At 35.2% G+C, this 23,476-nt stretch overlaps 1 protein-coding gene across 1 annotated transcript; it reads left to right on the forward strand.

Moving 5' to 3' along the window:
* Positions 1-6,823: 6,823 nt before the first annotated feature.
* On the forward strand, positions 6,824-17,608 carry Pygo1 (pygopus family PHD finger 1). The gene is made up of 4 exons (XM_048793241.1): positions 6,824-6,943; positions 8,534-8,609; positions 9,741-9,826; positions 10,931-17,608. The coding sequence occupies exons 1-4, from the start codon at positions 6,824-6,826 to the stop codon at positions 12,053-12,055; spliced, it is 1,407 nt and encodes a 468-aa protein (XP_048649198.1). The 3' UTR covers positions 12,056-17,608.
* The last annotated feature ends 5,868 nt before the right edge of the window (positions 17,609-23,476 follow it).

Consider the following 23,476-nt stretch of genomic DNA (forward strand, 5'->3'; position numbering starts at 1 on the left):
TTTTAAACTGGGTTTCTTTCTTTCTTTCTTTTTTTAAGTTGTAGTTGGACACAATACCTTTATTTGTTTATTTATTTTTATGTGGTGCTGAGGATCAAACCCAGGGCCCTGCACGTGCTAGGCAAGCGCTCTACCGCCGAGCCACAATCCCAGCCCAAATTTCCCCTTTTTCCCAAAGGCCTGGCAACCATTAATTTATTTCTGTCTCTATAGATTTCCTATTCTGAGCATTTCATATGAATGGAATCATAGGTTTGTGGTCTTTTGTGTCTGCTTTCTTTCATTTAGGGTAACATTTTCTAGGTTTGTTATGTTGTGGCATGTGTCAATCAATATTTTCATTCCCTTTTATGACTGATTAACTGTTGTATAGAAGCACCACATTTTGTTTATCACTGGTTGATAGACATTAGAAGTATTTTCACTTTCTTGGCTATTATGAGTTATAAGGTGAACATTTTTATACAAGTTTTTGTTCAAACAGGTTTTCAATTCTCTTGGTTATACATTTAGGAGAGGAATTGCTGGGTAATATGGTAGCTTTACATTTAACTTTATAAACTTCTTCATATCCCTGCTAACTCTTGTATCTTTTTGATTACAGCCATCCATCCCATTGGGTTTGAAGTGGCATCTCAAAAGTGCAAACAGTGTGTTCGATTTCCATGATGTTGAGAATCTTTTCGTGTGCTTATTAGCCATTCATTTATATTCTTTATAGAAACGGCTATGCGTATACTTTGGCCAATTTTAATTGGGTTATTAGATTTTATTGAGTTGTAAGAATTCTTTATGTATATACTGGACTCCTAACCGGTATATAATTTGCAAATATTTTCTGCCATTGTGTGGGTTGTCTTTTCATTTTATTGATAGTGCTCTTGGCACCAAAATTTTTTTAACTTTGATAAAGTTCATTTGTTCTGTTTTTTCTTTTGTTTTCTATACTTTGGGAATCATGATTAAAAATTGTTGCCTAATTTAAGGACATGAAGATTTATAACTTGGTTTCTTCTAAGTGTTTTGTACTTTTAGCTCTTATATTTAGGTCTTTGATCCATTTGAAATTAATTGTTTTGGGGTTTTATTGTTTGTTTGAGACAGAATCTTGCCATGTTGCCCAAACTGATCTTAAACTTGCAGGCTCAAGTCACCATACCTAGTATTGGGACTGTAGGCACACATCATTGCAGCTAGCCAGAAAATAATTTCTGCATATGACAGATATCCAGGTGTCTCAGCACCATTTTTTTAGAGACAATACTCTACCCTATGGAATTATTTTGATTCCTTTATTCAAATCAATTGTCCATAATTTTGTGGGTTTACTTCTGGACTCAGATTTATACATTGATCTCTATGTTGTTCTTTATGACAGTACCTTGCTGTTTTGATTACTGAAGCTTTCTAATTTTAAAATTAGGAAGATTAGTCTTTCATATTTGTTCCTTTTTAAATTTTTCTCAAGATTGTTTTAATTATTCTGGGTATCTTGCCTTTTCCTTCTGAATTTTAGGATTAACTTGTCCATTTCTACAAAAAAGGCAGTAGAATTTTGATAAAATTTTGTAAAACAGTTTGGAGAGTATTGCCATTTTAACATAGTCAATCATGAACATGGAATATTTTTTTTTTTCTGAAGTTAAGAGTGTCTTTAATTTCTTTCAACAATGTTTTATATTGCAGTATAGAAATCTTTTACCACCTTGGTTAAATTTATTCCCAAGAATTTTATTAGTTTTGATGATATTATAAATGGAATTATTTTCTTAATTTCATTTTTGAATTATTCATTGCTAGTTTATAGAAATAAATATGTAAGGATGTTATCTCAAACAGAATAATATGTTTCTTTCTTTCCAATCTGGAAGCCCTTTATTCTTTTTCTTGACTAATTGTTCCAGCTAGAACTTCTATTACTACCAGGCATCTTGTCCTGTTCCTGACCTTAGGGGGACAGCTTTCAGTATTTTACTCTCAAGTGTGATGTTAGCTGTGTTTTTTCATGGATACCCCTTATTAGCATGAGGAAGTTCCCTTCTCCATAGTTTATTGATTTTCTTTTTTTGTCATGCAGAGATATTGAGTTTTGTGAAATGGTTTTCTGATTCTAGTGAGATTATCAAGTATGGGGGTTTCTCCCTGTAATTCTATTACTATAGAATAATAAATGGTTGATTTTTCATGTTGAATCAACTTCGAATTTCTGGGAAAAATTCAGTGTCATAGTGTTCTGTAGATATGCTGCTGAATTCAGTTTGTTAGTATTTTGTTGAGAATTTTTACATCTGTATTTCTAAGAGATGTTGGACTGTAGTTATTTTTTTTCTTTGTCTTTGGATTTAAAAAATAAATCATATTAATTGTACAAATTATTGGATCGCATTGTGACATTTCCATACATACATATACTGTGCTTTGATCATATACAGCCTCCCTCTTCCTTTTTCTTGTCCTTTTCTTTCCCTTTCCCTTATAGGCCATCTTCTTTATTTTATTATTTTAGTTTCCACAAATGAGAGAAAACATGTGATACTTATCTTTCTGAGTCTGGCTAATTTTACTTAACATGATAGCCTTCACTTCTATCCATTTTCCTGCATATGATAGGATTCCATTCTTCTTTATAGTTGAATAAAACTGTGTGTGTGTGTGTGTACATATATTTTTAATCCATCTGTTGACAGCATCTAGGTTGGTTCCAAAACTTGGCTGTTGTGAAAGTGTTGCAATACACATGGGCAGGCAAGTATCTCTTTGTATGCTTACTTAATTTCCTTAAGGTATATACTCATGAGTGTTATGACTAGATTGTATGGTTTTTTTTGAGGAAGCTTCATACTGTTATTCAAAGTGCTTTACTAGGACTGAGGTTGTGGCTTAGTGGTAGACCACTTGCCTAGCACATGTTGAGGCACTGGGTTTGCTCCTCAGCACCACATAAATAAAATAAAGGGAGCTGGGGTTGTAGCTCAGTGGTAAAGCTCTTGCCTAGCATGTGTGAGGCACTGGGTTCGATTCTCAGCACCACATATAAATAAGTAAAATAAAGGTCCATTGACAACTAAAAAATATTAAAAATAGGTATGTGTTCATCTACAACTAAACCATGTATACGTACACACACACACACACACACACACAATGACGTACTAATTGACATTTCTACCTGTAGTTGTATCAGGATGTTTTTTTTGTTGTTTGTTTTTTGTTTTTTTGGTACTGGGGATTGAACTCAGGGGCACTCAATCACTGAGCCACATCTCCAGCCCTTTTTTGTGTTTTATTTAGACATAGGGTCTCACTGAGTTGCTTAGTGCCTGGCCATTGCTAATGCTAGCTTTGAACTTGTGATCCTCCTGCCTCAGCCTCCTGGGCTTCTGGGATTACAGGTGTGTGCCACTATGCCTAGCTTATAAGGGTTCTTTTTTCTCTGCATCCTTACCAACATTTGTTATTTTTTGTTTTTTGATAGTGGTTATTCTGACTAGGGTAAAATGGAATGTCAAGTTTTGATTTGCATTTCCTTCATAGCTAAAGATATTGAGAATTTTTTCATATATTTACAGGCCATTTGTAATTCTTCTTATAAGAAGTTTAAGTTCAAATCATTTGCCCATTTATTAATTTGATTACCTTTGTAAGATGAATATCTGGCAAAGATTTTCTCCCATTCTGTGTAGGTTGTTTTTTCACCTTGTTCATCTTTTCCTGTGCAGAAGCTTTTAAATTTGATATAATCCAGTTTGTCAATTCTTGCTTTTATTTCCTGAGCTTTTGGAAGATACATACTACTGTCATTTTTTTACTTTTTTCTTCTGGTTGTTTTGAGTAACCTATATTTGTTTCTTCCTTATTCATCTTGATGGCCTACTCTGTTAATGTTTGATTCTTTCCTATTCTCCTTTGCTTATCCAGTTTTCTAGAGCAATTTATTTTCCCTGTACTCTTGTTATTTTATTTATCTTTTCCCCTTCTGGGTGTAGAATTCCTTTAAGTATCTTTTGTAATACTGGTTTATTGGTCATGAATTCCTTTAGTTCGTACTTACCTTAGAAGGTTTTTATTTCTTAATAAGGAAGGATAATTTTGCTAGGTATGTCATTTAGTATTACATCATTCTGTGCCCTTATGACCTTTAGAGTTTCTTCTAAGAATTTGTTATTCTGATGGGTTTGTCTTCATATATGATTTGGAGCTTCTTAAAGTTTTTAATAATCTTTGTACTTTGGCTGGATTAACTATAATATGTCATGTAGAGGTTGTTTTCTGATTTTGTGTACTTAGAGTTATAAATGCTTCCTGTACTTGAATGTCCATCTTTCCCTATATTTGGTGAAATTTCTGCTATTATTTCACTGTGCCTTTAGTGAATTATTTCACTATGCCTTTAGTCTGAACCTCATCTCCCTCATCTATTCATATTATTATTAAGTTTGGTGTTTTTGTTTGTTTTGTACTCAGGGTTGAACTCGGGGCGCTCTATCTTTGAGTTACAGCCCCAGCCCTTTTTATTTTTTCTTGTGGGACAGGGTTACTAAGTTGTTGAGGCTAGCCTCAAATTTGTGATCTTTCTGCCTCAGCCTCCTAAATCACTGTGATTATAGGCATGTATCAACTATGCCCTACATAATATCATTCTCATAAAATTGTATGTTCTGATCCTTCTTATTTTATTACTATCTGAATGTGATTAATTCATCAGCCTTGTCTTCAAGCTGTGCTATTCTTTATTCTACCTGATCTAATCTATTAGTAAAGCTTTCAACTGAGTTTTGTGTTTGATTTAAAAATATATATATTTTTAGTTGTATATGGACACAATCCCTTTATTTATTTACTTTTTTATGTGGTGCTGAGGTTCGAACCCAGTGTCTCACACATGCTAGGCAAGTGTTCTACCACTGAGCCACAACCCCAGCCCTGTGTTTGACTTTCTGAGTTTTTTATATGCAAAGTTTATGTTTGGTTCTTTTCCAGAATTTCTCTTTATTGAATTGCTTTCATATGCTGCATTGTCTTTCTTAATTCATTCAGCTGTTTATTTGTATCCTCTTTGAATTCATGGATCATTTTTAACATCATTCTTTTGAATTTTTGGTCTGGCATTTCATCAACTTCAGTATCAGGAATCATTTACTAGAATATTGTAAACTTTTAGATGAGTCATGCTGCTTTGTTTGTTCACTTCTTGTGTCCCATGTTGATTTCTGTGAGGGCCTTCTTAGAGTACAGCCTTCTCTTGATAACGTGTCCTGCGATATCAGAGTGTTGTGAAGTGTTGAGTTTAATTCCAACCAGATTTTATAGTATGGCTGTGATTAGTGGGATTTGACACACATGTGCAGTGTGAGAGCCTTAGGGTTCCACTTCTTCTTTAGGCCTCAGAAAAATGGGACCCCTCTGGAATATATTAGGTAGGCATTCTGTGGTCACTCCTTTAGTTTTTTACTTTTTTGTGGGGGGATGGGTGATGCTGGGGATTGAAACCAGGGCCTTGTGCGTGCAAGGCAAACACTCTACCAACTGATTATATCCCCAGCTCTCCAGTTTTTAACATGTTCTGAAAAGGTTTGGGAGCAACCTATGCTAAGGTCCTTGATAGGTGCAGTATTCTACAATCTTTGTGTTATTTCCCTCTGTTGCTTTGGTGGTGAATTTCAAGAACGGGTTTTAAAGTTTCTCCCAGCCATGCCTACCTGGGGCCAAGTCTTCAGCTGGGGACTTTGTCTCTCTCGTTCTTTAAGCTGAAGTATCCAGCAATGTTTGAGTAGAGCTGGGTTTTGGGTAAAGTAAAATGCAATTTCTCTTAGCTGGGCTGGAAGTGTCTCTTAGCAGTAGAGCATCTATCCACTATGCTCAAAGTGTCAGACTTGATCCCTGGCACCATGTAGAAAGAAGAAAAAAAAAAAAAAAACCAATAACAACAACAAATAGAAGCAGAGCAGGTACAGAAAGTAAAAACCAAGCAAAGACTATGACGTACACATTGCAAACAACAGAAATTATGGAGGTAAAATAATACACAATAAATTGAAAAGTTTAAAAAAGATAGAAAATTAAGACAGATAAAAGGGGACAGGAAAATTTAAAAAAAATAGAAAATTCAAAAAGAAAAGAATAAAACTAGGATAAAATATAAAATGAAATCAATAGTTAAAAAAATAAAGAAAACCAAAAAGAGAAGAAAAAAATTTGAGCCAGGCATGGTTACAGATGCCTATAATTCCAGAGACTTTGGAGGCTGAGGCAGGAAGATTACAAGTTTGAGGCCAGCCTCAGCAACTTAACAAGAAGAAGGAGAGAGAAATTGAAGAAAAAAAAAAAATTTACACACACACATGAATCAAATAGTAAAAAAATGAAAATATTAGCCTGACAAGGTGGTACCCCCACAGCCCCCCAATAATTCCAGCTACTTGGGAAGGTGAGACAGGAGGATCACAAGTTTGAGGCCAGCCTTGATAACTTAATGAGATCTTATTTCAAAAGAAAATAAAAGGGACTGGGATGTAGTTCAGTGGTAGAGCACTTCATGAGGCCCTGGATTCAATCCCCAGTACTAAAATTAAAAACAAAAACATTATTTGCTGAGGTTGTTGATCATGCAGGCAAAAGTAGTGGATGTTTGCTACCTATTTCCAATCAGCACTTTTTTCTGATTATTCTTAGGCCATGTGCCCCTGGAAAGAGAAAAGGTTGAGGGTTATTCACCCCTTCCTTCTTACTTTTGCTTTGCTTGCCAGGCAACCAGCAGGAGTGATTTGTGACCTGAAGCATTTGAAATAGTTCTTAGCTGTCCTGCTCACCAGTATAAGCTAGCATGGAAGGCAGAGTGCCCTGGCAGAAATTTTCTCCAATGAGATTAGCTTATCACACTGCAAGGGTCAGGCAGCACATCTGGGTCTCCAGAACCCGTTGTGAAGCCCATTTGGAAGACAAGGTAACTATCTTCATTGGGCATAGGGGCATGGTGGGTTCTGTGTAGTCCACTACCCATGATTCTGGTCTTCCAGGATCCAGCTTACTTACATAGTCATCCGTAACAGCTTGGTCCCCTGAACTTCCTCAGCTGGCCATCTGAGCTAATAGTATTAAGTGGGAAGTGTATTCTGCTCTAGTTTCTATGACCTGTTTCCTATTGCATAGGGTTTTTAGAGGTTTATTTCAGTGGTATTCCCCTGAGGCCAAACTGGGTCTCAAGTTAAATGCCCACTGAGGGCTGGGGATGTGGCTCAAGCGGTAGCACGCTTGCCTGGCATGCTTGTGACCCGGCTTCGATCCTCAGCACCACATACAAATAAAGATGTTGTGTCCGCCGAAAACTAAAAAATAAATATTAAAAAAAAATTTTCTCTCTCTCTCTCTCTCTCTCTCTCTCTCTCTCTCTCTCTCTCATAAAAAAAAATTCCCACTGAGTGGTACATATATACAATGGAGTATTACTCAGCCATAAAGAAGAATGAAATTACAGCATTTGCCAGTAAATGGATGGTACTGGAGGCTATCATTCTATGTGAAATAAGACAAACCCCAAACACCAAAGGCCAAAAGTTCTCTCTGATATGCGGATGCTGACTCACAATAATTGGTGGATAGGGAGGAGTGGAGGTTCACTGAATTGGATAGAGGGGAATGGGGGAAAAGGAGGAGGAGATGGGATTGGGAAAGACAGTAGACTGCATTGGACATAACTTTCCTATGTTCACATGAATATATGATCAATGTAACTCCACATCATGTACAACCTCAAGAATATGTCAAAATATATTCTATTGTCATGTATAACTAAAAAGAATAAATAAATAAATAAATAAGCAAGCAAGCAAACTTTTTTGCAAATAACTTTTTTTTTTTTTTTTTTTTTTTTTNAGAGAGAATTTTTTAATATTTATTTTTTAGTTTTTCGGCAGACACAACATCTTTGTTTCTGTATGTGGTGCTGAGGATCGAACCCAGGCCGCACACATGCCAGGCGATTGCGCTATCGCTTGAGCCACATCCCCAGCCCCAGCAAGCAAACTTTTGCTTTAAAAAAAAAGAATTTTGGGCTGGGGATGTGGCTCAAGCGGTAGCGTGCTTGCCTGGCATGCACGCGGCGCTGGGTTCGATCCTCAGCACCGCATACAAATAAAGATGTTGTGTCTGCCGAAAAACTAAACAATAAATATTTAAAAATTCTCTCTCTCTCTCTCTCTCTCTCTCTCTCTCTTTAAAAAAAAAAAGAATTTTAATACTGGGGGAAAAAAAAAACTTTAGATTTCCCTCTGACTTTGACTTCCAAGATAAAACCACTGAATTATTCTTTGTCCCTATTTCTCTGTTTCTTCTTCATTTTCCCCCTGACTTTAGGGTTCCTCTTGTTCTTTCCTACCCTAACACCTCTGAACATGATGTCAGAGATCTTATGCTAATAAAAATAAGACGTCCTACAAAAAAAATAAATAAATAAACTTGCTCACTGAGACAGTGTAGTAATGTTTGCCGCAGGTTCTAAGAAATAGGAAAATTTTTGTTTTTTTTTGTTTCCCAGAATAGCAAGCTAGCCTTCCAAGATGAAAACCAACATTTTGGTTGTCAGGTGCAGAGAACTTCTCCAGCCCCAGCCTGTTAGGCAGATCTTAGGTCAGTTGTGTTCAGGGTTCACAATGCCCTTCTGATTGTGCCAATTTCTTTGCTTCTGTGTAGTGGGTCTCCCTTATTTCTCCACTCTCCCTACCTGCTGCCATATACTCAGTGTTGGGGCACTCTTTCTCATTCTCTCTTCCACTATCCAGAGTATCTGAGCTTCTCCAAGCCTCTGTTCACTATTGAACTCAAGCTTTTCCCCACAGTCACTAACCTGGAAGAGTAGCAGCTTTCTAGTTGTTTTGATTCCAAGTTGTAGATAAGCAGTTGAGTGTTGGTTGTTTCTAATCCACCATCTTGAAAACTCTCTTCTTATCTTTCTTTGGTATTAAGGTAATACTGGCCTAATAGAATGAATGAATGAATGAGTTAGAAAGTATTTTCTCCACTTCTGTTTAAATGGGCTTTTTTGTTTGTTTGTTTATTCTGGGTATTGAACCCAGGGCCTCACATGCTAAGGATACATTCTACCACTGAACTACACATCTACCCACAAATGGACATTGTTTTAAGTACCCAAATGTGTGATAATTTATACAATAGAAAATTAAAACAAGTGCTAAAGAAAAGCAACAAGAAATATTGTGTCCCTTGATGGAAGAAGAAACCATCTTCTGGTCTAGATCTAAATACCAATTATCTTTGGAAACAAACTAATGTTTTAGTCAGCTTTGCATTACTGTAACTAATATGAGACAAGAATAACTTAGAGGAGGAAATGTTAAATTGTAAAGGCTTACTATTTAACAGGTTCATCCCATGGTCAGCCAGTTCCATTGCTTTGGACCTGAGGTGAAGCAGAACATCATGGCTAAAAGATGGCAGAGGAAAACTGCTCAGTTCATGACAGCCAGGAAACAGAATGAAGTGCTAGGAACAAAATATAAACCCCAATAACAAATATGGAAGCAGAGAAGAATGACTGTTTCTGTATGAAACTATGGAAAAGACTTTCTAAAGACCAAAGATACTAAAAGCTGAATATTGCTTTCATCTAATGAAAATAGAAAGCATATTAATAGATTAAGTATAATAGGTATTGCTATAAGAGATAAAATTATTTCATTTACAAGTGGAAATATTATTGGGAATTTTTTTTTTTTTTTTTTTAGGTGGTGATAGTGGACTGGATGGGTTAGGAGGACCAGGTGTGCAACTAGGAAGCCCAGATAAGAAAAAACGAAAGGCGAATACACAGGTAAATTGACATTTTCTTTAGTAATAGTTTTCCCTTGTTGGTATGATCAGGCTAATAAAGCAAATTTTAAATTTGATAATGGACATTGTTTTCTGTCTTTATCCAGAACCTAATAGTGAATTCCTCAGTGATTTTTTGTTTGTTTTTTATTCCTCAATCAATGACTAACTTTGGATTGTAGGCCTAGAGTAAATAGTTCAAGGTAAGTATAGGCAGACAAATTAAAATACTTGTTCTTAAATCTTACTTAAAGATTTTTTAATGGCAAAAGTGCCTGCGTTCTATTACAAGATTTAAAAAATATGTACAAACAAATTTAACCTGAAGTAATATTAAGTTGTTACAGTAATTCAGTGTTATGTGCATTTTTCACAAAGCAATTATGATGGAGGCATCCATTATTGAAACTTGTGGTTGTAATAAATGATTATATACACAGGCTTTTATGGCTTTATTCTTTAAGTTTGAAGCACTCTTTTGATAATAAATGCTATAAATAAGTATGACATTTGTACAAATAACTTTGCCTTTCCATTTTGGCCACTATCTGATAAACTTGCAATGTGATTAAATCTGGCAATTTATTTTTCCAGTGTGAAGTCTAGAGCTTAGTGTTTTGGTAATGCTTTAATTGTATCTCCCTGAAGTTAAGCTAAGAGGAAAAAAATTAGATCCTATTTATTGTTATTTAATTTTATGATTTTTGAAGGATCTAAAAGGTATTTTGGGTTGGAGGGATCTAAAAGGTAGTTTGGCTTTAGTGTTTTAAGTTAAAGAGTTTAGTTACAGGAAAACATACTAAATGAAAATTATGATAATGAAACTTCTTTTGAAGGTTAAATACTTGAGAGATTTGAAATAACAATGGATTTGAGCTCAGAAAAGCATACTTATTTCCTTTCCTAAATGAGACATGACTATTTTTATCATTAAGCATAATTATATGTTAAAATTATTTGTAATTGAAAGGTCAAGTGAAGAAATTAAATTTTTATAACACCATAAGAGAAACTTGACTAAAACCAAATTCATAGGTATTAAGATAACAGGAAAATTGTAATGACTTCTTTAGTTAAGAACATGAACTTTACATTTTCTTTTCAGGGACCTTCTTTTCCTCCATTATCTGAGTATGCTCCACCACCGAATCCAAACTCTGACCATCTAGTGGCTGCTAATCCATTTGATGACAACTATAATACTATTTCCTATAAACCACTACCTTCATCAAATCCGTATCTTGGCCCTGGTTATCCTGGCTTTGGAGGCTATAGCACATTCAGAATGCCACCTCACGTTCCCCCAAGAATGTCTTCCCCATATTGTGGACCTTATTCGCTCAGGAATCAGCCACACCCATTTCCTCAGAATCCTTTGGGCATGGGTTTTAATCGACCTCACGCTTTTAACTTTGGGCCACATGATAATTCAAGTTTTGGAAATCCATCTTATAATAATGTACTAAATCAGAACATTAACATGCCTAATCAACATTTTAGACAAAATCCTGCTGAAAACTTTAATCAGATTCCTCCACAGAATACTAGCCAAGTATCTAACCCTGATTTGGCATCTAATTTTGTCCCTGGAAATAATTCAAGTTTTACTTCTCCATTAGAATCTAATCATTCTTTTATTCCACCTCCAAACACTTTTGGTCAAGCAAAAGCACCACCTCCGAAACAAGACTTTAGTCAAGGAGCAACTAAAAACACTAATCAAAATTCATCTGCTCATCCACCTCACTTAAATATGGAGGATACAGTGAATCAGAGCAATATTGAATTAAAAAATGTTAATCGAAACAATGCAGTAAATCAAGAGAACAGTCGTTCAAGTAGCACTGAAGCTACAAACAACAGCCATGCAAATGGGACACAGAACAAGCCACGACAACCTAGAGGTGCAACAGATGCCTGCACCACTGAAAAAAGCAATAAATCATCTCTCCACCCAAGCCGTCATGGCCATTCGTCTTCTGACCCAGTGTATCCTTGTGGAATTTGTACAAATGAAGTGAATGATGATCAGGATGCCATCTTATGTGAGGCCTCTTGTCAGAAATGGTTTCACCGGATCTGTACTGGAATGACTGAAACAGCTTATGGCCTACTAACAGCAGAAGCATCAGCAGTATGGGGCTGTGATACCTGTATGGCTGATAAAGATGTCCAACTAATGCGCACTAGAGAAACTTTTGGTCCACCTGCAGTGGGCAGTGATGCTTAATCACAAGCATTAACTAAAGTGGGGTTTTCCCCTCTGTATTACAGAGGTTTGGTGACACAGGATTTTAATGTTTTATGTTATTTTTTTAAATACACACAGAAAACATTTACCTTTTAGTTTTTATTAATATTTCACTTCATTACTAGTGCAACTTTGTATTGTCTTTGTTTGCTCTCTTAAATGAGGATAATGTATGTGGGGTACTTTAGAAACAAATAAATGTTAGTAGTTATTTATCATAAACATAAAAGCCTCTTGAAGCTTCAAAATAATATAACAAATCTAGGCAAGTTTTAACTTTTAAAATGTGTATTTCAGTGGTGAATTTTGGCTGTATCACATTAAACATTTAATTAAAAAGTTTCTGAAGGATCCATTTAAATATTTCCAAACATAATATGTGGAGGTATAACATGGGGGAAAGCACACATTTTAATGGATTTATTTTAAATAAGAGGAGTATGACACCAGATTCCTCCTCTACTAGGGTCTTTGAAATAAGTGAATTTCATACTTTAAAATTAGTCTTTCCAGGATGTGTATACAGATATGAGACAGAGACAGATTTTAGCATGTAGATTCTCAGCATTTGTTTATTAACTTGTGGATTGTATCACATGAAATTGCTAATATTAGATCAGTTGAAAATTGACTGCATTTAGTAAAGTTGTCATAAAGTATGTTTCCAGTATTACTATTTAGAATTATGATAGTATTTTGGTTTTAATTTTCTTTGGTTATTGAGTTGTTTTGTTATTGTTGTCCAGAGAAATAAATAATATGGTGTCCTCCGAAGAATTGTGAACACTTTCTTTTTTATGATTTTAAACTTGGACATATTGCAAATGAAGAAGGTAGAAACACCGGTTTGGCTTTAGAGGACTCTGCTGGCAAAAGAACTAACTACTTAGTTTGAAAATTCTTGTTCTGGGGATCTGAATTTCCAATATGTACCTCAGGGAAGATCAAAATCCATTTAAATAAAGACCAATTAAGAGCTTAGATGAAAGCTAACTTACAAACAATCAGTAATTTGAGGCCTTGCTGAAGGCTAAGGAGTTTTTGCTGTGACTGGGTGATATGTAAAAATGGAACCGAGATTACACTCTAGAGAGAGAAAGAACAGTTACAGTTGAAGGTATGCTCACTCAGACTCAAATAGAAAACAAAACAAAACATGTTGAGAGCAGATCATAACTGGTGACCAAATAAATAAAAAGATACAGTATGACAATTGATAGTAATTTATACAATGATTGAATGTTGATGAAACTCTAATAATTCACCACCTTTATCATTGCAACCAAAAAAGTTTGGAAGACAATGGTGATCCTTGAAGGAGATAATTACTACAATTTGAACCTGGGGAAGCAATGACAGTAGCAGCATGTTGCCAAGAAATCTGAATTATGTGTGAAAATTTCGATTTAACAACATCCTTTGGTTAACAAACCCTCATTTCTACATGACAGGACTTTACATGTCGCAAGTCACTAAAGCAAAGTTAATTGACTTGGGTGGTGAAATTTTGTCATTATCTATCATAGTTCCTGGACCTTCAATGGATTACCATCTTTTTCATCATTTGGAGCTTTTTCTAAGAAACAACATGTTCCCCAACTGAGAATCAGTAACTAGAGTATTTGAACAATATATACATCCTGAGAAAATGATGAATTCTATAAAAATGGAGAAAACTAATGCTAATGCTTCTGATACATATCTTAATGGACTAAAACTTACTTTTAAAAATAGTGTTTTAATTTTGACCCACAAAACAGCAGTTTCATATGGTACAGGTAATAGTTTTCTCCTTCTACCCTCAACTAGTTAGAGGTGAGTACAAAATATTTTCAGAGTTGTATATCTTCACAATTTTAGGAAATGAAATGAGATAAACTCTAATACTAGGTGTTCTTTTGTGTGAAAACTTTACCAATTGAAGCAGGTCAAAATGCATTGTTTTGGGCTGACTTTGGCATTTTGATGATGTTCAGTACATACCTGAAGATTCCATTTTGCTTACTTTGTAGTTTTGTTAAAGAGAGATAATTTTCTAAACATTGAAGGACCTAGTTTTGTTTTTCCTGAAATTTTCTTGAGTAATGATTTTTAAGAAATGATAGAGTACATGCTATATCACCACTTCTAGCATCAGATCATGACTTTTTTTGACTGAGTTGAACTAGATAGATATTTTTAATGGAACCTTCCAATGCCCTCAGGATTTAACACTTGATGTGGCAGTGTGTACTTGAGTTGTGCTCATTACTAAATTTTTTTAAAAATATTTTTTTTAGTTGTAGATGGACACAATACCTTTACTTTATTTAGGCGCTAGGCTAGTGCTCTACCACTGAGCCCCTCATTGCTAAAATTGAGTATGCAGTTTCTTAAAACCTTCGTTGCTTACACTTTAAGTAGTTACCTGTTTTTGTAAAAATGAAATAACCTCTCCCAGGCTAATCTAAAATATTTATAAGGTATTTCTTTCATTAAGTGGTTTTTAAAAAACCATATAAACAAATAAATTTTTATTCAAGTGTTTAGGTTTTCAAAACACCTTACTCTAAGAATCTAATGGTTCTAAAGGAAAACCTATGATTGATTCTGACATAAATCAACCAAACTATAATCATTCCTGATGAATATTTTCATGTGTTTGAATTAATTTTTTACTAATTCTACATTTGTCTCTACAACACTCTAAAATTACATAGATGGTAGGTGCTTTGGGGTAGGAAAAATGATGAATTATGAGAATGGCCAGAAAATTTGTCCAATTTGTCACAAAAAGTCCATTAAACAAATTGATACTATTTTCTTAGGAAAAGTGTTGAGCTTCTCTCAACTACAGAAATATGCAGTGATGGATATAGGTGGTGGAATTGTATCTTTCAAGATATTATCCCTTTCCTTCCCTGAAAAGCCTCATCTCGTGCACACATATACAAGGACACACAACCAAGTAGGATTAGAATTTCTCCTACATTCTCAAGTTTCACTAAAGTTCAAAATGGCTAAATATTAGCATCTAGGCTCACTCACCAATGCCAAGTTACTAATGAAAAGTTTTCAAGCATCAGTTTCTTTCTTAGGACTTGCTTTGCTCATTCATGATTCCTGGTCAACTTCTTCTAGATGTTACTGGACACGCTAATACTGAAACAGCTTAGTTTATAATAGAAAATTAATTGTTCTTCAGATAGAGTGCTTAGAATTAGATTTGTGATCAGTGATTTCCTTTTGAGTAAAATGCTTTAGAGTACTGCTATTATGATTCTTGTTACCCAAATTAGAAGGTTATATACATGAAACTGAAGATTTTCTTGTACTAGTTCTTAGTCTTCATAGATAAGCACAATGTAAATCAGGTTTTTTGGTAGGTTCCCCCCCCCCGCCCCGCCCAGACTCCCAGTTCTGCTTAGTGGCAGAAAAAAACTCTTTAAGAGTATGGATCACCATGAAATCTGCTGACTTTAATCATCCACATAAAATCAGTACCAAGAGTTTTCATCTAACATGCTTTCAAACTTTTGTGTCTTGAACAAATTAGAATGCTAGTATTTATTATCCAGCATACTAATTGTATTTAATAGTAAGAAAACATAAGCAATGATTTTTTAAAAGGGAGTTAGACAGTATATGGATTTCTTTTGCAATGTACAGAGTTTTCATATGCATGAGCATTTGTGCTATTTTAGACTTTTTTTTTTTTTTTAATTAAAAAAGTTGAAAAGCATCCAGGCTCCCAAAGTTCATTTGTAAATAGTGGCTTGGAACTCTATATAAAATGATTAGATTCCTAGGGAAGCTCATAAAGGTGTATTTAAACCATAATGTAGTTAACTGCTGTTATACTGAGATTTCAGTTTTCTTAAGGAAACCAGTCAATGTAAGAGAAAAAAAACAGAGATCTTTACTTTTTTCTGTGTTGAGGAAGGTTAAGTTCTGTCCCGTGAGTTGTTTCCCAGTGGCTCTTTTACAGTTTTAAACTCTCTGGTGTAATGCTGCACAAACAAGCTTGTCTTTCCCCCTCCTGGATGCTTTGTCTCTCAAATTTTCCCATCTTTCCTCTAATCAGAAATTATGTTTGTGTGGTTATCTGTTGGCTAGATTTAAGAGAAAAGCATTTTTCTGTTCATATGAGTGAAGATAATGGAGAAAGTGACTTAATTTTTTTTAAAAAATCTTCAAAATGAATCTTTAATATTACCATTTTAGACTGTATGACCACATTTCAGGCATCAGGGAAAACAGTATTTTTAGCAAATTAACTGGTTTTGTCTTAAGACTATTTCTAATTTCTTTAGGTTGTTTTGCCTTTTCACAACTTGCTGTCCTCTAATTCTGAACTCAAAAGATTTCCTCATTTTCAAATCTGAGAAACTTTCCCTTTCTTTTTCATTTATCCAGTAGAGCAGTATAAAAGTCACAACTGCGTTTTCGAGCTCTTGGTAGAGAGAGGTTTGCAGGCATCTCTGGAGTGAGCAGGCTAGGGATAACAATAACATCTTCCAAGACAAGTGGTTAAAGGGAAATGAAGGGAAGAAAATGGCCATGTGTGTGCCAGGCATTAACACATCACAAACTGCCTGTGCTTATTAAAAACTTTAAATGAAATCCAATGGATAAGATTCATCTTTGTCATATTTTATCAATAATACATTTACTTGCAATTATATTAAAACTTACTCTAAATATTGGTACCTTTCTTATTCTGTAGATAATATAGATGATGTTGCTTGTTAGTTAAAATGTTATCTTTTATAAAAGAAAGTCCTGCTTCTTATCATGATGTATGTGACTTAAATGATTGTTTCATATTAAAACTATTTCTTCCTTATGTACTGTTTACATATACCTCTTTTTGGGATATTAGTTCAGTACTTTTATACAAATCTGAATGTGTTCCACATTGGTGACATGTATTTTTGCAGTAATTTTTGTTTTGTTCTTAGAGCATGTCTAAAGTAATACATGCACTAGTGCTGTGGTCTGTGACAAAATTACTGTAATTCAAATTGGAAAACAAAATGTTTCCAGACTTTGTCCAACATTTATTCCTATGGCAAAGGAAATTACTATGTAATACTAATTACTTCTTATGCTGGTATGTTTTAAGCTACTCTATGAAGTATGTGAAACATCAATATTTATGGATTAGTAGATGGTCTGATGTCTTTGAAATGTGAGAGAGGAGTAAAATTGGTGTTAGCAATTTATGATACTCATAAAACACTAAAATTTGTATAAAATTTTAAATTTGATCTTCTGTAGGTATGATTTACCAAGAAATTAACTGACAGTGCTTATTAGTATTCTTTTAGCCCATACTACTAAAATTATACCATAGACATTGAACTTAAGCAGATATCTCCCAACCAAAAGTAGTATCATTCTCTCCACCATGACCCAAATAAGTAGTAATACTAATCTTCACTTATTAAGAAGTGATTAAGATACCATAAAACTCCTCTACTTTACTTGGAATTTGTACTGTTGATACAAAGACTTGAATGCAGTTTACTTTGTATTATCTGATGGGAAGACTTGTTAATAAAAGTCATAATCAAGATTTAAAGAAAAATGTTTAATTTTGAAGGCAAATTAAAAACGTTTTTAAATTTAAGAGGCATTTATTTAAGAAAATTAGTTTTAAATCATTCTTATTTTGTCATAAAAACAACCAAAAGAATTGTAATAGATGATACTTGGCCAGTGCACGTTTGTATATTTGAAATCACATGCTTGAAAGAAAAAAACCCTGCTCCTGAGTGCTTAAACTGCATATCTTTTAAAAGTGTTAAAGATATTAGACTTTTATCAATTAAACTGTCCTGAATGAATGTTTTACTACACCAGTGAGTATGTTAGAAAATAAATGTATATCTATATTATGTTAATAACATTTCTGTACAGCATCATATTTGGCATGGTGGTTGTGGTATGTTTTGTACTTTTGATTGTCAACTTTTGATAGGATTAATATAGCAATAAATCTGACTTAGTCTTAATATTTTTTTAAAATGCCAGGTAACATACTGTGTCATAATCTCATTATATTTTACTTGAGTGCCCATATTTTCATAGGTCTATTTTTTGTGTTAAAAATTTTAATATTACATGTTAGGGATTGTGTGTGTGTACTCTGTGTGTGTGTGTGTGTCTAATACTTTTACATACAATCTTTTAGAACTGGGTGTTTCTGTTTTAATTATAGAGATTTAAAGAAGTATTAGTATTAAATGATCATGAACTGTTTTGTGGCAAAGTTTAAGTATGAGATTACTAGATCACTCCAATTTCCTTATTATCCTTATGTGGTTTATATGTATTACAATTTTCAAAGAAATAAAATTGTCTTGGTAACTGATAGATTATAGTAAATCATGGGGTAGTTTAAAGGCTTCCAAGTGTTAATTACATTTTCGGTTCTAAATACTTTTAAACAATTACTCTAAATAGTAGTAAGCCAGTTCTACTTTATATTTTTGAGATGTTTAACTCTTACAGTTTCTCCCTTCTGATCCTTTTCCCTTCTTCCCTAAACACCATGCTAGAATTTAAAACTGGATTTTACTTTGCCTTCCACTTTTCAGTTTTTTAGTCTAAAGTAATAAAACAAATAAAGGTTCCACTGTCAAGACAGTCCATGTTATTGTTGGCCATTCTTTTCAGGGATAATGCTAATGTCATTTGTGCATTGTACAGAGAATGTCAGTATATAGACCTATTATTGGTAGAAATGATGTATAGCAGGCTTTCTTGAATAATGTGTATGGTAAGTTTGTTTCCTATAGTGTTATTATGCTGAAGATTCTTTTAAATAAAGCTAGTTTTTAAAGAGAAAAAGACCTGTTTTAAGTATTTGACTTTCATCTTTCATCAGGACAAATAGGTATGAGCATCTCGGCTTTGGGAGGGATATGTCCAATAAAACATCAAGTAGGATTAAGGTTATCAATTTACCAGGAAATTAATTTCATACTGAGACCCAATATTTTTGTCCAGGACTTATATACATTATTTTTCTTGCTGTGGATTATGTACAGAATGATCATAATTCATTTCTAAAAAGTTGGGAATGATCATATGACAAAATGCTGTGGTTATCTTTGAGTAACAGAAGAACAGATGATTTTTCTAATTGTATTAGGAAAGGGATGTGGGATAGGAAAAGGAAAGACAGTGGGATAAATCCAAAATAATTTTCATATGTACTTATATGAATACACCATAGTGAATCCTACCGTCAGGTACACCCATAAGAATGGGATCTGTTAGCATAATTGCAGCCATCTTCCTTTTCCCCACCCCCACTTTAAGAATACTGTTCCCAAGAAATAGAAACTAGCCATAGATAAAACCTACCGGCCTGGAGATGTGCTGGTCTCTCCCTGTTCTTTCATTGAGAGATAGATAAGAGACAACTTATTGGACCCTGAGATGGGGATGCACTGGTTTTCCTGTTCTCTCTGTGAGAAGAGAAAGGGACATGCCAGTTTTCCTGTTCCCCTCTGAGAGATAGGAAAGCTGCCTGTCTCTGTTCCCAAGAAACAATCTTGCCTTCCACAAGATCTGGGGATGCTTACTATTATGTCAGTCAAGACTATACCTGCCCCTAGCATGATCCCTAAGTGAGTTGTTGCTGCTCTCCCTCCTTGCTGCTACTGTCCCTCTTTTTGTGCACAGCAGCCTTTTCAGGCTCCTAACAATAAACTCGCTTCTTATCCCAGCTGTGTGTGTGCCACTTTTCTTTCATTGATGCCAGTGACTCTATCAGGTTCTCCCATCAGCTTTGCCCCCCACCCCCGGGGGGGCGGGGGGGATTTGAGCTGCCTTAGGATCCTGGCCTTAGGGCCCAGGACAGTCACCACACGCCTTCTTCCATTCACTGAGGGCTCTTCTTTTGCATCCCCACACCAGCTTCATTTGGGTAAGTGACTTCACCCTTCCCCTCCCCTCCTCACAAGTCTACGGCAGTGACAAGTCTCCTCTTTAGAGGAGACTTAGATGTTGGCCCAACACCAAGATTCTTGACCTTCCCATCCCTTCCCCTTGGCGAGTTCACTCTTGGGTCTTGGTTCTCGGCTCCTCAGCAGAGCTCACAAAAGCCCTGGCCAGGTACAAAGACCTAATGAATGGCAAAACCCAGGACTAGGGAAGTATCGGGAGACTACCCGCTTCTCAGTCCCAGAAAGGCTTCAGCCCTGGACCAGTGAATTGTGTGGTGACGACCCCCCTTCACTGTTGTCCTCTCTCCTACTCTGGTTTAGACTAGAGCCAGGGATGCCTGCCTGTAGCCACTCCACTATTTCAACTTGCCATGGGGAACTCCCAATCTAAAATCCCATTTGACTCACCTGACTCATCTGCCTCCTTGCCCACTTAGCCCCTCTCCGTGTGGCTCCAGATCTGAAGGCCCATCAACTAATTCAACTTTCCACTCAGTCATGCCCTTCTATGACTTGGCCAATGGATCTAGAAGGCCACCAACAGCACCTTTGTTTCCATTATTTTATGGGATCTTCATAACTTGCAAGTGCTCAGGAAAATGGAAGGAAATCCCTTATGTGCAGGCTTTCTCCTTTCTGCACTCTAAGCCTTCCCTTTGTTCCTCTTGCTCCCCTGCTCAGTTTCTACTTGCCACTAAAACTCTGGATTCCTCCAGAGACTCTACTTCTAGACAAACAAGGGACCTAGAATACTCCTCCCTTCTTCTATTGGCATAGTTCATTGTAAAGCCCTAGGCAGCAATCTCCCTGGCCAAAGCCACACTGAAGTTAACATTAAAATACAAACAGCAGACTCAACAGGCTTGATAAGAGGCCTCAGACTACAAAAAAAAAAAAAAAGTGTCAATTTAACTTTTCTCTCATTGGTGCCATGACTTGGATAAATTTTAATAATAAACATGTATTCCTTTGGGAAGCAGGAAATACAATTTTAAATAGTAAACAGGAAAAAAATTATCAGAAAAAATATCAAAGAAATTTGACATGAAGAAATCTGATAGTAAAAAACAACTAACCAATACCTTTTGAAATTTCAATCCACTCAAGATAAAAATAATAGCCTGAGAAAGAACTTAAGGTAAGTATACTTAGAATTGTGAAAGGTAAACTAAAAAAATAAAAATGAAATTATGAAATCCAAATAACTGGACATTATTCAACATTTATTGTCAAACTCTGTTGTAGTGCTAAAACTACAGCAGTATATGAGACAAAAAATTAAATAATAAAAAAAATTTCATGAGGTTTTTAATTTAGTGATGCAGACAACAAACTATAAAGAAAGGATAAGTACTATGAAGAAATAAAGGTAATGGAATAGGGTGTGTTGGCACAGGGCAGGAAGTACAAAGTAATTCATAGTTTTTAATAACTTAAAAAACATTTAGGTGAAGAGTGGAAGGAGTAAGGAAGACCATCATAGTGAACTGCAATTAACATAATTGCAGCAGGTAATATGGTCCTGTGGCGGGATCATGCTTGGCGTATTACAGATTTTTCAGTTCATGTGGTTGGAATGAAGTGAACAGGTGGAGGATTGACTGGAGAAGGAGTCAGAAATTTTAGAGGATGCCAGATAATGTGAGGCTTTATCCACCAATTGTAGAATGGACAAATCTTTTTACATTCATGTAATATAAGAAAAAGAACTGATACACATTCTGAAGGCAAAAGAATGGGCATAGAGTTCAGTTCAATGGTTGCTAGGAATAGGAACTAAGAGTGGAAGGAGGGGACTCTTTGGTGAAATGGGAATGTCCTCCTGTTCACTTCATCGTGGTTGTGGTTGAGGTTATATGACTCAAAACTCAGAATTATATATCTCAAAAGGGTGATTTTTTTAAGCGTTGGTTATTTAAAATATGTTCTCATGCATGCTAGGCAAGTACTCCACAACTGAGCCCAAAAGGGTGGATTTTTACTGCATGTAAATTATACATTAGTAATCTACCTTTAAAAAAATTGATTAGAGGCCAGGAAACAGAGCTTACTTTCACATATTCCCTATAAGTAAGAGGGCTTATTTATTCTGAATAAGGAATGATTTTTTTCATTGAAATGCAGCTACATCAGTATTTAAGATGTAAATTTATAGTCTTAAATGGACCTATGAAAAATAAGGACATATTTTTAAATATATATTTAACTCAAGGAATTGAAAGATACATGAGGAGTTCTAAAGAAAGCAGAATGGAGACAAATATAAAAGCAGAAATTAGTGAAATAAAAAGCAAAAGAAAAATTGAAGATCAGCAAAACTAAAGATAATTTTATTAGTCGTTCAAAAGACTCAAAAACAAGCATGCAATAAGGGTGATAGGGAAAGAGATTATACAAATTTAAAATATTAGAAATAAAAATGTGAACATAGAGTAGAAAATGCTATGAACAGTCTTATGTCAGTGGAGACTAAGGCTAGGAGGAAGATTTGAGGAATAGGATATTGGTATAACCCTAGACACTAATGTGACTAGGTGGTGATCAGTATTAACATCACCATGCATGGGACCAATCAACATCTTACGCCCCTGAAATGAGTGATTCACTTAGGAAGGCACAAACTCATTTCTGTGATATCCCTGCCAAGAATGCATGATCTGCCTCTCATGGTAGGGAAACACCAGATAGATCCACTTCGGGGATTGTCTTACAAAAGGTAAGGCCTGTAGTCTCCAGATTGGAGAAAACTGAAGACACATGATAACTAAACACACTGAATGTTCCCAGATGGGTTCTGAAGTAGAAAAAGAGTCATTATGGGTAAAATATAAATGGTGTCTGTGGATTGGAGAATAATGTACTAATATGTCCTTACTTGGAGGATTGTACTGTCAACCTATATAAGAGTTTGGGGAAATTACATACATATTAGGAGTGATATATTTAGGGGCATCATCCTGCAGCTTGCTCTCATGTTCAGAACAAGACTGATGGGTATGAGTAGGAGTGTGTGAGTGAGGGAAAATGATGGCTTATAGGAAAGGTGCACTCTCCAGTTGTTCTTCAACTCCAAAACTCCATGCAGCTGAAGTTTTGCTTCTCAGTGAGGTGGGTGACTGAGGGGATTTACTGAAATTTAACATTGGATGGTAAAATAGCCAAAGAAACAAATTAAGAAGATTTGTACATAAAATAAGGGATAATATGTCCCAAAATCTCAAGAGGCTGAGGGAGGAGGATTGTAAATTCAAAGCCAGCTGCTTGATGAGAAAACAGGTCAGATTTAACAAGCCCCACTCCTTGATCAAAGAGGTACATAACCAAAAAAGAAATGCAAAGAAGGGTGCATCAGTATAAGCAACAAACATCTATCCTTGCCAACAGTTTTGAATAACTCAGCGGAAACAAATCCTTCATTCCCCACCCCTTTTTTTAAACTTTTTTTTTTGTGTGTGTGTGTCTG

Source organism: Marmota marmota, unplaced genomic scaffold, assembly GCF_001458135.2.
Source record: "Marmota marmota marmota unplaced genomic scaffold, marMar, whole genome shotgun sequence".
NCBI lineage: Eukaryota > Metazoa > Chordata > Mammalia > Rodentia > Sciuridae > Marmota > Marmota marmota.

What these genes read in the sequence shown, in the direction of transcription:
- Pygo1 (XM_048793241.1), top strand. Translation starts at nt 6,824, where the DNA reads ATGGAAGGCAGAGTGCCCTGGCAGAAATTTTCTCCAATGAGATTAGCT. An exon ending in AACTTCTCCAGCCCCAGCCT is followed by an intron (nt 8,610 to 9,740) that starts GTTAGGCAGATC and finishes TTTTTTTTTTAG; the next exon opens with GTGGTGATAGTGGACTGGAT. An exon ending in AACGAAAGGCGAATACACAG is followed by an intron (nt 9,827 to 10,930) that starts GTAAATTGACAT and finishes TTTTCTTTTCAG; the next exon opens with GGACCTTCTTTTCCTCCATT.